This window comes from Elephas maximus, chromosome 13 (genome assembly GCF_024166365.1).
Source record: "Elephas maximus indicus isolate mEleMax1 chromosome 13, mEleMax1 primary haplotype, whole genome shotgun sequence".
NCBI classification, from domain to species: Eukaryota; Metazoa; Chordata; class Mammalia; order Proboscidea; family Elephantidae; genus Elephas; species Elephas maximus.
In genome coordinates this window covers 74,683,580-74,696,040 of record NC_064831.1, presented here as the reverse complement: position 1 = coordinate 74,696,040, position 12,461 = coordinate 74,683,580, and the positions used below count along the sequence as shown (strand labels likewise).

Sequence of the window (12,461 nt, the reverse complement as noted above, 5' to 3'; positions counted from 1 at the left end):
CCTGTCCCTACCTAGCTTAAACTCTCTAGGGCTCCCCATCACCTGAAAAAAGGCCATGTCCCTTAGGAGGGAAGATGAGGCCTTCCTGATGGGGCCTCTGTGGAAGCTCCTCACGCTCATTTCTTGCCTTGCCCTCACCACCATCTCTATTCCTCTGACCAGCCCTGCCCTTGGCAGGCCCCTGAGAATGCCCAGCTGGGCCACACCTCAGTGCCTCTGCTCACTCTGCTCCCTTTTCTGGAATGCTGAGTCCTCTCTTGCCTACCAGGAGCACACCTGTCCATCTCTTAGGACTCAACCTGGGCACTATCTCCTCCATGGAGTCTTTCCTGTACTTCTCTGGCAGACAGGACCCTGCCTCCCTTGTACCCCCAATACCTGGGACTCCATTGTGTTGACTCGTTACATGTCTGTCTTCCTTTACTTGATCACCACCCTCCCTCTCTTCTATTTTTTTCTGTTTAATTACAAAACAGTACATTCACACTGAAGTTCCAAACTATCTCCAGCACCCAGCTCAGTGCTGGCATGTGACAGGAACTCAGTAAATAATTGCCGATTGGTTTCTCCTTTGAGTCCCTAAGAAAGAGATGACATGTTAACATCTGTTAAAGCAGTATTTCTTTTCTCCTTAATCATATAACAAAAGGAAAAATGTTTATTCTTAGTTCATATGCAGATATTCTGTATCACTTTTTGAAGATAAATGCAAGAGGCAGTTGGAGCCCAAAACTCTGACCTGGAAAATGGATGAGATTTCATACATTTTCCTTTGAATTTAAGTTAGCGTTAACTTGAATGCCCTCTCTGTGTTTACTCACCTAAGTTACAATTTATTGGAATTGGTGAATGAAGACACAGCTGAAGACATAAAAACCAACCAACCCTATGAAACAACCTCTATTTTTGAAATGTCACAGATCACCAAAAGCCAGTGGAAAACCATGCATCCTCTTTGTCGTAGCTGAGTCTACAGTACACAGTCTAGTTCTTTTCTTCCCGGACGAGTGGTAAAACTGCAGAGACTGCATCTACTCTTACTGTTTAATCCCAGTGTATCCATATAACTATATCCTGCGATAGTTCCCCTTGGTTTAAACTTTTTATTGAAATATAACAGACACATAGATAAGTGCACAAAAATACAGCTCATTACATTTTTACAAACTAAACACACCTGTGTAACCAGCACTCAGATCAAGAAACAACAGCATCCCAGAGGCCCCCCTCATGCCCCCTCCCAGTCAGTACCTTGTCTCTCTCCTGGTCCTGTCCTGAAGTTTGCAGGGTAGTAGATGGAGTATTGGGAGCCAAAGAGACCTGGACAGACGTGGTTCTAGGCACACCTGTGCCACTAACCACACGCCCTGACTTTCTATTAGAGATTTTACAATTCAGAGCAGGTCATAATGAGACTTTCTCATTCTTTCATAGCATTTACTTCCCTTTGGGTCACATTTATAATTTACAAGAAGCCACAATAACTTTGAATGACAAAATTGACAGAGCAGTTACTATGTACTATAAACTATAAAACTCTTTACATGTATAACAACCCTGTGATGTAGGTAAGTATCTTCACTGTGCAACTGAGGAAGTGGAGAAGTACCTTGCCCAACACTTGTCACTTAACCACTCTGCACCTGAAGATAGTTGACTCCGCTGCATTACTAGATACACAAGAAACACCTTACAGGAACAAACCGAGAAAACAACAAAACCGTAAAATAAAAAACAATATATTGGACCATCCGCAACTGTAATTGGTCCTTTCTTGTATGTGACCAGTGATGGCCCTTTCCAGCCCTTCATCCCAGATGGGGACCCTATCTCATCACCAGGGAGGGGACCCATCTGCTGGGGTGGTCGTACCCACTGTCTCTCCCAGACAGCCCTAGAGATTTTCCAATAAAAAGGCTGTTCATACTTTCCTACTGCTTGGCCCTATTTGGCTATTTCAAATCTCTGGGCAGAAAGTCAATCTTTCCTTTTTTTTTTTTTTACCCTCTTGACTTGATAAAATAGCCCAAGGCCATAGGGGAAGAGGAAGTAGAATTGGCTGGGTGACAGCGAGGTTTTGAGACAGGAGATTTCAGAGCTTGGGCGGAGAGGGAGGGCCAGTGGTGAATTCCCTTTGGGTTTCCATCCTGTTGTTGATGGAACTGAGCTCAAGCCTCTGGCATCTGAGCATAGGCTGTGGCTCCAGGGCCCCACCTGCCCTGGTTCCCCCTTCCCTCCTGCTCACTCCTTCGAGTCCCAACTCTGAAAATTTTCCATCTATTCACAGGCCCGCCACAGCTGTGGGAAAGCTGCTGCTGGGAGGAGGATAATCTTGCTCTGGTTGAAACACAGCTCACAGACCCTGCCTGGCAGGCGCAGCATCTCTGCTGTCTTGTTTACATTGTTGGCATCTGAAGGCAGGGACCGCCTGCCAGGAGGCTGAGGTGGGAGGGTGGTGAGGCACATCTTGACAAATTACCACAGCTGAGTTCTGGTCCCTAGACTTTCTGGCATACAGGCTGGATTTCCTCATTTCACCCAGAGATGACCAGACCCTGAGTGACAGGCTCCTGTTAACTAAATTTTCAAGAGACTAATAGTATCCAGAACCCTGATTATTATTCATTTACAATGGGGGATCTCCCATCCCAAGTTACCTATTCAGAGCACCCCTGTTTCTGGTCTCAAGTGACTGAAGTGTGGATTTCTGATCAGAGGGTGGTTGATATGGCATGGAATGAAAAAGGGGTCGTTAGTGACAGGCAGACACCAGCCCTGGATCCCCTTGGTGACTGAAATGCCATGGTTCCCAGGTCCCGCTTCCCTTCCTGACCACGAGCACTGCCTTCAGCCTCAAGAGAGTCTTTTTCACACTCTTTATTCCAGGTTTCCCTGCTGAACATGCCCCTTTTCTGCAGATAAATAAGTATCACTGGTTAAATGGATGGTCCAGTGGGCCTTGGTCTCCACTTATAATGACTAGGTGTAGTTAGTTGATTTCTAAGAGGAAAAGCTTATATCTCTCGAAATCTTTGTCTCCATACTGCCTACAAACACCTTGGTACGATGGTTTTCTAAATATATCAATGATCTAAAAACCAACTGCCCTCTGTCCCTTTCAATTGTTCCATATGGTGCTGCCCCTTCAGAGTTATTAGCTACTGCTTGTCTCTGTCCTGAAGTTTGTGGGGTACTGGGTAGAGTATTGGGAGCCAAACAGGACTTGCAGTGTGACTAGGGCAAATCACTTAACTTCCAGAGGCCTCATTTTTCTCATCTGCAAAATAAATGATACTTGCCTTTCTCACTCTTGAAGGCTGCTCGGAAGAGGTAAATCCCTCCCCGTATGGCAGTGAACATTGAAATCCTATTCTCCTTGGCAATATTGCCATTTCTGACCTAAATGGAACCTGTTTTCACCAAACAATGAACCTGTCTGGGTTGTTTCTGAGGCCTAACCATTGGCTGAGGTGCCAGGAGGCTGCAACTGGGAAAACATCTCACCTATGTAGACAGAACACTGGGGGGCCCCTTGCTTTTGAGGAGGCTGGTCACGGGGAAACATGCAAGACTTCTCCTTTAAGCACTGGATGTGGGGATGATGGTGAAGGAAATATGAGTTGTGTTTGGGGCTACCCTTTCCATGCTTGATTTTGCTTCCGGACAAATTCCAAATTCCCTGAGTTAGGGGAATGGCATATTGACATGGGTTAGTGGTTTTTAAACTGTTCCTGAGGCAGCTCTGTGGAATTTCTGTACTCCAGGAAATGATCAAAAAGTCAATGATATGTGTGCAAGCAAAGAGTGCTGGCCTGAGTTTCTGAATTAGCCTTCTCTGGATTTGTGTTCCTAAGGTCAGAGCGGCTGAGGGAATCTCATGGCCTCACAATGGATGAAGGACTCTCTGGAGAGCCTCTTCTGCACCCTGTCCTCCCTTCCCCCAACCACAGGCTGCCCTTCCTGTGGGGGAATCACAGCTTCACCCGTCTCCATTGAAGGACGGACCTTTGAACCCAACCAAATAAAATGTGTAAAGTGGATGCTCAACAAAGTGTAATTTCTGTTCCTCTTTCCCTGAGGCACATCTTCTTCCCTCCTGGGCACTTTCACCCCCTCTCCAGTCTTTTTTCGAGGCATTTATTTTGAACTTACCTCCATGTAGCACTTTATCACACTGCATTGGAGTTATCTGAGTTGTTCATTGCACCATTTTAAAAAATGCAACCCTCCTGCTCGACTGCCTCCACCAGGAGGAGTTTTTATTTTTTTCTGCCACCACAGGGCACTTCTGGCCCAGTGCTTGGCCCAGAGTAGATGTTCCATGATGGATTAAAAAAACCGTTGCTGTCAGTCGATTCCAACTCATGGTGATCCTATAGGACAGCGTAGAGTTGCCCCATAGGATTTCCGAGGAGTGGCTGGTGGATTCGAACTGCCACCTTTTGGTTAGCAGCCAAGCTCTTAACCACTGCGCCACCAGGGCTCCCCACGATGGACGGATGAACGAATGAGTGTCAATGGTATTCATTCTCAATTATCCAGGACTGCACAAGCAGTGGAGCCCTGGTGGCGCAGTAGCTAAGAGCTTGGCTGCTGACCAAAAGGTCGGCTGTTCCAATCCACCAGCCGCTCCTTGTAAACCCTACGGGGCAGTTCTAGTCTGTCCTATATGAGTTGGTTGGCAATAAGTATGGTTTTTTTACGCGTGCATGAAGTGTGTGTGTGTGTGTGTGTGTTGGCGGGGGAGGGTGGAGTGCGTGAAGGATCGTGAGCCATTACCACAGTTGGCAACCATGCCAGAAGAGTACTTTGTTGAGTGGCAGAAAATCTGGAGTCCCAATTCCACACTAACAGACCTTGGGCTCAAGTGCCTCGATGTATTCACCTGTACAATAAAGTCCGTGGGCGGCGCAATGGGTTAACCGCTACTAACCTAAAGGTTGGCGGTGTCGCAAAAGGAAGGCCTGGCGATCTGCTTCTGTAAAGAGTGCAGCCAAGAAAACCTTGTGGAGGAAGGTGACTCTAACACATGGTGAGTCAAAATGGTCTCCACAGCAACGCGTTTGGTTTTTCAACAGGGATTAAATACCTGCCCTCGACCGTCAGGGAAAACGCTTTGCAAAGGACCCTCGGCTCAGTGCTCTCAGGGCCAAGTAGGGCTAGAAACCTCCACCTGTCGCCCTCCCCCGCAATTCCTGCAGGAATAGGCGAAGTTAGGCAGGACCCAAAACCTCCGTACCTCGCTCAGCTCTAGTTCTGACTCCGGACCTCCGAATTCAGCGTGTAGGAGGACCCCACCCCTCATCGATGATTTGTCCGAAACTTGCGCCAAACATTCTCACTTTTTATTGGTTTAGGCTGCTGTCAGTCCGCGTGCCCTGGCGGAGGCTTTTGGGTAATGTAGTTCCCGAGGAGACCTACTCCCTCTAGGCATCGAGTTTCCGCTTCCGGTGTCCAGTGTATGACCGAGTGCCGGGACGTGGGGCTTTGGACTCGGGGTTTGGGCGTCGTGTGGGGACATTTCGAGGCCGCCGAGAAGGTGCCGAGGGGCCGCACCTCCCGCAGCCGCAGCGCCTGGCCTAACGGGGACGGTTCTCAGCTCGGTCGGGGCCGCCCTCACCAGGTGGGCGTGGCCGGCCGAACCCCAGGGTCTGGCCGCTTTGGGCCCGCGTTCCAGGTCCCCGCGAGCAGACCCCGGCGCAGGATGCGCCCCTCGTGCTGGCGGCGCCCTCCCTCTCACCACCCATCGGGCCCGCCCGGGGCGACCCTGGCCCTATAGCCGTCGAGGTGCCCCGCTCCCCAGGATCCTCTTTTACGCCATAAGGCTTCCAGGGAAGGTCGCCCGCGGGGCCGAGTAGCCTTCCAGTGTGAGCGCTCTGCGGGCCAGTTACCCAGTGCGCGGTCAAAGGGCCGAGCGACAGTCCATTTTCCTGCCACAAAGATAAGTGACCGTGGTTAAATCCGTTGGAATCTGAGTCGTGATAGTGTCCACTTTGAGGGAGCTGGGCCACAGAATCTCTTTAACTTTGCTTCCAGCTCTTACATCGTTTGAGTCTGTTTTTTATTAACCTTATTCTTAAAGCCTGTAACCTTAACCAGGGTGAATCTTCCCCTTTGCAAAAGAGTTATGCGGAGGCTGAGGAATCCTGAATGGGGCGCCCAAGGCTGAAACCCACTCAGTGGCAAGGGAAGTTTAGCGGTGGGAGCAGCTGAACCTTTGAAGGTTACAGCCCGGCTCCACCTGGGTGCTGCTCTCCAAGGTGCTGCTACCTTGCACTCTGTCTCAGAATTGTACTGGGCATTCACATGGCAAAACCCTATACTTCTCAAGACCAGTGGCTTTGGAGAGTGAGAGGTTTATGTCCTCATAAACCCTGTCAGCCCATCCTCATTCTTCAGTGTTGATAATTGGCAATTTCTCAGCCTTATGTAACTAGCTATGCAAACAAAGCTTCAAGCTCTGCTTTCCAACCTGATCACCAGCCCTTGACCCCTCCCATCAAACTTCTGGAGCTGGCTATCCAGTGACAGAGGGCTGGACTCTACCATACCAGGGCATGGAGAGGGGCGAACAGGAAGGCTTCCAGTCTGCTGGGCTAAGACTTGTGAATTTCACTAGAGTTCACTGTCTAATGTCTCTGGCTCTGAAATTTTCAAGAGAAGTTCCACTTAGTGTCTCCTATCTAATGTTGCTTTGCAGTGAGGTAAAGGAACAGTTGTGAGGTTCTTCTCTGAGCTGAACAGTGGCAGTAGCTGTGGACCAAAAAAACCCAGACTCCTCAAGTACAAGAAGAACTTCTAGTAGTGAAGCTGAAAGAAGATTCCCACTGGGAGCAGGAATTTTCCCTTCAGAGGAATGACTATGGACCAGAGACCTCCTGCCAGTGCATTTGGCATTTCTGCTCTCAAGAGACATCAGGATCCTGGGGGGCCCTCATCCAACTCCAGAAGCTCTGTCGTCAGTGGCTGAGACCAGAGAAGTGTACGAAGGAGCAAATTCTTGAGTTGACTGTCCTGCCCCAAGAGATCCAGATGTGGGTTCAACAGCAGCATCCGGAGAGTGGAGAGGAAGCAGTGGCCCTGGTGGAAGACTTGCAGAAAGAACCTGGGAGACAGAGGGTGCAGGTGAGATATGGGAATTTGGTTCTGAGTAGTTAAAATAGAGGAATGTGAGAGACAGAACCACCTTAGATTGCCAGCAGCATGGGTGATGTGTAGTACTTTGCAGTTTGTGTCAAAATTGCAGTTTGCTTATTCCCTGGCCCCGGTGGCTACAACTTTCTTTTCCAGTTCAGACTGACCCTTCAGAGGATGCACAACATCGTCTACTCTGAGCATTGGTCCTGGCTGGTAAATAAGAGAATAGCTTACAATGGCTTGAGCACCACTCTGATCGAGGAGGAGCACATGGGACAGGGGCTCTTTTTGGAGGACCGCTGTCCTTCTGCAGCAGCTAGCCTGGAGCAAGGGCTTCACTGGTCTTTATTGACATTATTGAGCCTTTGGGTCCTACTGCAAAATATCTGATTTATTGGTTGGCTGGCTGAGTTTTGCCTGAGGGTTGACAGGCCAGGTAGCTGCAGCAGCAGGCGAGCTGGGTGGGCAGGTTGCAGTAGGCCAGAGTTCAGACCCTGTCTTTCTGAAGTTTTCCACATATCCACACTCCTTACTGCTGCTGTGGGGATTTGCATAAGAGTGATTTCCTCTTTGCTTCTTGTGTTTTGGGATGTTTAAGTTTTAATTCCTACAGAATCCTGACCACTTCCAGCCCTAAACAGGGACAGGAGGTGCTTCAGATGCACCCTCAGGATCAGTACCATGTTCCCTAAATACCCATCTGAAGCAAGCACAGACAATCCATGTGTCTGTCCAGGAAAAGATGAAGAACTCACATCCAGAACCAGAGGAACAATTGCACTACAGCTCCAAAGTAGAACTCCAGTCATTCCACAAGAGTGGTAAGCAGCAGCAGTGTGTGTGGGGGGGGGGGGGGGCGGTGGGGAGGGGACCCTTCTGCAGGGAGGGTATGAGAGCATTGCATTGGCTCTGGATACTGAAAGTGGGGTGGAGGGCCCACTCCCTTCCACTTGGAAGACATGGCATGTGAACTGAGGCTGACTGTCTGAGAGATCCTAAATAGGCAGCTCTGAAGGGAAGGACCTTAGTTTGCATGTTTTGTAACACAACTTGGGGGAGCCTGTGGTACCTCTCTATGTGAGTGGGAGATGACTAGTCCCAGCAGGTTAGGGGTGGATACAGATTTTAAGCTTGGTTGGTGGGAAAGGCACAAGATAGGGTTAAGCTAAAGGGCAGTAATTCTCAAGGCAAGTGTGTCCCCGATCAATTCAGGTGATTCAAATGTGTTACCAAAACTGAAAAACAAAATCATAACACTGTGACAGTCAATAACCTGGGTGGATATGAAAGGCAAATTCTGCAACATTCCTCTTAGAAATGTGTCATTTGGTTTTTGCTAACCCTCCTTTGACAGGAAGAAGTAGACACTAAGAGTAGAAGGAAGACTCCTTTGTTTCTGAACTCAGTTGGGCTTGTCCCCAGGAGGAGTCAGAAACCATTGTACTTTTTTTTTTTTTAAATGATTTTTATTGTGCTTTAAGTTTACAAATCAAGTCAGTTTCTCACACAAAAAACCATGTACATCTTGCTACACACTCCCAATTACTCTCCCCCTAATGAAACAGCCCGCTCTCTCCCTCCACTCTCTTTTTGTGTCCACTTTGCCAGCTTCTAACCCCCTCCACCCACCCTCTCATCTCCCCTCCAGGCAGGAGATGCCAACATAGTCTGAAGTGTCTACCTGATCCAAGAAGCTCACTCCTCACCAGCATCCCTCTCCAACCCATTGTCCAGTCCAATCCATGTCTGAAGAGTTGGCTTCGGGAAAAACACCATTGTACTTTAATGGTTCCTTTCTCTTCCCCCAGCCCCCTCCGATCCTCAGGCTCCAGGTCTTCCTGTGGAGGAAAGCAGTGACCAGGAGACCATGAGCAGCTCCCCGGTACTTTTCTCTTGCTCAAGTCACCTGTTACTACTTGAGTGGGTCCCTCTGCAGTCAACTCTGTCAGAAATTCCAAAGGAGTTTAATGCAGCAGGGAGGCCCAGTAACTATAGATTGTTGCTGCTGCTGTTAGTTGCCACTGAGTCATCTCCAACTTATGATAACTTTGTAATGAAAAGCTTCCCAGGCCTGAGGCATCTTCACAGTTGTTGGTATGCTTGAGTCCATTGTTGTGGCTACTGTGTATTTTGAGTGCTTTCCAACCTAGGGGACTCATCTCCCAGGGCTGTATCAGATAGTATTCTGTTGTGACCCATAGGGCTTTCACTGTTAATTTTCAGAAGTAGGTCGCTAGATCTTTTTTCCTAGTCCGTCTTAGTCTGGAAGCTCTGATGAATCCCGTGCACTGTGGATGACCCTGCTGGTATCTGAAATACCAGGGGTGTAGCTTCCAGCACCACAGCAACACGACAGCCGCCACGGTACAGTGAACTGACGGAGAGGACTTTACAGATTAGGCTCCAAGATTTCATCAGCCTGAAAAATGTTGCCCAAACCTCCTTACCTATGTAAGGCGTTGCCACAGCTGAGGCACTGAAGGATCCTATTAAAATTATTCTTTTCCTTGACCCTGAGATTGTCAGATTATATTAACTTGCGTGTTTGCCTTGAAGTTACTGGTTGCTTCTTTTTGCGTCTGGGTCTTGCTCACATGGCTTGAAGTATTGTGTAGTGGGAAAAAAACAAAAGCTTCAGAATCAGACAGACCTGAGTTCAAATCCCAGTTCTGCCATATACTGTGTAGCTTTGAGCAAGGATGAAAAGCTTCCAGCACAGTACACGCTGCATAGGTGTTCAGTAAATGTTAGCTTCTCTCTCTTCTTTTCTCTCCCTTATCACTTCCCTGCTCACCCTTATTGCATTTAAAAGCCAAAGGGAACTCACTTTTTAGTTTCTTCTAAATTTGCTTAGTTATCTGTCCTCAGACACAGCCAGTATAGAGACATTTTGTCCCAAGGCAGCATGTTTTGAGTGGGGATTTTATTTTCCGCGGAGGTTGGTGACGTTTGATGATATAGCTGTGTATGTCTCCCAGGAGGCACAGAGGCAACCAGATCCTGGACAGAGCAACCACTGCATGGAAATAACTCCAGAGAATTCTGCCAGTGGGGTCTCATCAGGTAACAGTGCCTTTTTCCTTTAAGGTCAAAGTTTGTTGTGAGGTTTCTGTGGTATTCACTACTCCAGAACTTTTGGATTGAATTTTTGAAATCCATTCCTTTGTTCAATTCTGCTTGAAAAGATGTAGCAATCCAATACCACGGTCAAGTCACCAAAGATGAGCACAGAAAGGAAAATAGATTGAAAGTTCATTTCAGGGTCAGTAAAGCCAAAAATACCTTAGTTTTATTTGTTATAGATGACATGGTCATACAGTTAAAAGATATTTGGGCCTGGGTTTTTTCCTTGTCATTTTCTCATAGTTCTTAATATTATTTTCACTGACCCTTCCCAAGAATCTTATTAGACTTTTTTTTTTTCCTCTTCCTGGAATATAAACTGGGATTAGATTCATCATACCATTATGTCTTCTGTTTGTCTCCCTGCAAAGATTTTCCAACCCACAGACCCAGCATGAGGGCCCACCTGAGCCAAGAAACACCACAGAGCTCAGACCTTCAATGCCCCAGAGAGGAGAGTGTGAGAGGCTCCTCAGTGGGCGGGGTCAGAGTCAGGCCTGGGCAGGGGCCAGTCCTGAGAAGAGCCAAGGCCTGGGACGAGTTGGAGTGGCAGGGCCTGGAGGATGAGAGGGTGGCAGGGGTGCACTGGAGTTACGAGGAAACCAAGATTTTTCTGGGAATTCTCAGTGAGTCTTGGATCCATGAGAAACTCCAGACTTGCCATCAGAACCACCAGGTGTACTGGATTGTGGCTGAGCGGCTACGTGAGCGTGGCTTCCTGCGGATCCTGGAGCAGTGCCACTACCGGTTCAAAAACCTCCAGACCAAGTACTGCAAAGCCAGGAGTACCCACACACCAGGCATCTGTGCCTTCTATGATGAGATGGATGCTCTGATGCGCCCCCAGGCCACCACCCCCATCCCAGAGGTGGCAGGGTGTCTGCTTGGGCAGAGGCACCATGATGTGAAGCATGAAGAACTACAGAGGGGTTGCTGGGAACAAGAGGAGGTGATGCTGGCCGAGGCTGTGTTAGAAGGCAGGTCAGGGAAGCAGGGGCCGAACCTAGACTTCACAGCCTCATCTCTGGAGGAAGGGCACTCAGGAGCCATGACAGAAGATTCTGATGGGGAAGAACTGGGGGTTGAAGAATTATCTGGAAGCCCTGGTATCTCAGCCCTGTTTCGGAGTCCTACTGGTAAGACCTTATCAGGAGCAAGATGGGAGGGTCCTAGCTGTTAGCAGGGTTTGGAGATGACCACATTCCAACCAGTTATTTCAGGTGCCATATGTATTCAGCACATAATATGATGGTTTGGAAAAATAATGAAAGATTATTTTTCATACAAATGGGAAAGCCCTTTGTTAGTGTGAGTAATTGAGAAAAAGGAAGAATCATTAGGATGATTGCACCTGATTAATGTAATTGATGTCGACTAAATTGTACACATGAAAACATGGACTTGGCAAATACTGTGTTATATATATATTTTACAACAGTTAAGAATGTTTATAAGCTTAAAAATATGTATGTCTCTGTTGTTAGATATACTGATCAGTCCTGTCACAGAGGAAAAAACCCACTGGATTATTTCTTAGGAAATCACTAAATGCTGTGGTAGTGAGTAGCGCGGTCTTCGGCTATCTTCTTTACAAAATCAGCAGCTCTGTCTTGGCTTAACTGCTGTACCTTTCCCCCAGGTGTGCACAGGGGTAGGAAGAAACTAAAATTTTCCTGGGGATTCTTGGTGAGCCCTACATTCATGAGAAACTCTGGACCTGCCATCGGAACCACCAGGTGTACAGGATTGTAGCACAGTGGCTGCGGGAATGTGGTTTCCTGTGGACCCTGGAGCAGTGTTGCTACCAGTTCAAAAACCTTCAGACTAACTACCGCAAAGCCAGGAGCGCCCACACACCGGACACCTGCGCCTTCTATGATGAGATGGAGGCCCTGATGAATCCCTGGAGCCTCGCTAACAACCCTTGATGCCTTAGAGATGGCAGGAGGCTTTCTGTGGATTAGAGAGGACTCTAAAAAGCAGCCGGAGGCAGTGCCAGAAGATGGGACACGGGATGGTGATGAAACAGCAGTGGAGCCCCGAGAGCAGCCCGGAAGCCTGGGTTCCCAGGCTTTGAGGAGGAATTACCAATGGTAAGGCCTCCCCACCATGCACCTCAAAACAGTGGGAGAGTCCTGTGAGGAGCATTAAGGACCAGAAATAAGGAGGCATATTGCCCTGGCTCTGGTACTTATCTGTAT

General features: G+C 48.2%; 1 protein-coding gene across 3 annotated transcripts; it reads left to right on the top strand.

The window, feature by feature from the left end:
* The first annotated feature begins 5,449 nt into the window (after window positions 1-5,449).
* Window positions 5,450-12,012, top strand: LOC126087807 (zinc finger and SCAN domain-containing protein 29-like). Of its 3 annotated transcripts, XM_049905628.1 has the most exons (7): window positions 5,450-5,623; window positions 6,701-7,125; window positions 7,874-7,958; window positions 8,946-9,019; window positions 10,116-10,200; window positions 10,632-11,396; window positions 11,900-12,012. In XM_049905628.1, the coding sequence occupies exons 2-7, from the start codon at window positions 7,033-7,035 to the stop codon at window positions 12,010-12,012; spliced, it is 1,215 nt and encodes a 404-aa protein (XP_049761585.1). In that variant the 5' UTR covers window positions 5,450-5,623; window positions 6,701-7,032. The 3 variants fall into 3 exon arrangements, with proteins under 3 accessions (XP_049761585.1, XP_049761586.1, XP_049761587.1); XM_049905629.1 differs by lacking the exon at window positions 5,450-5,623 and having other exon boundaries at window positions 7,035-7,125; window positions 7,769-7,958; XM_049905630.1 differs by lacking the exon at window positions 5,450-5,623 and having other exon boundaries at window positions 7,062-7,125; window positions 7,291-7,958.
* The last annotated feature ends 449 nt before the right edge of the window (window positions 12,013-12,461 follow it).

What these genes read in the sequence shown, in the direction of transcription:
- LOC126087807 (XM_049905628.1), top strand. Translation starts at nt 7,033, where the DNA reads ATGTGGGTTCAACAGCAGCATCCGGAGAGTGGAGAGGAAGCAGTGGCC. An exon ending in CTGGGAGACAGAGGGTGCAG is followed by an intron (nt 7,126 to 7,873) that starts GTGAGATATGGG and finishes GTGTCTGTCCAG; the next exon opens with GAAAAGATGAAGAACTCACA. An exon ending in CCAGTCATTCCACAAGAGTG is followed by an intron (nt 7,959 to 8,945) that starts GTAAGCAGCAGC and finishes CTCTTCCCCCAG; the next exon opens with CCCCCTCCGATCCTCAGGCT.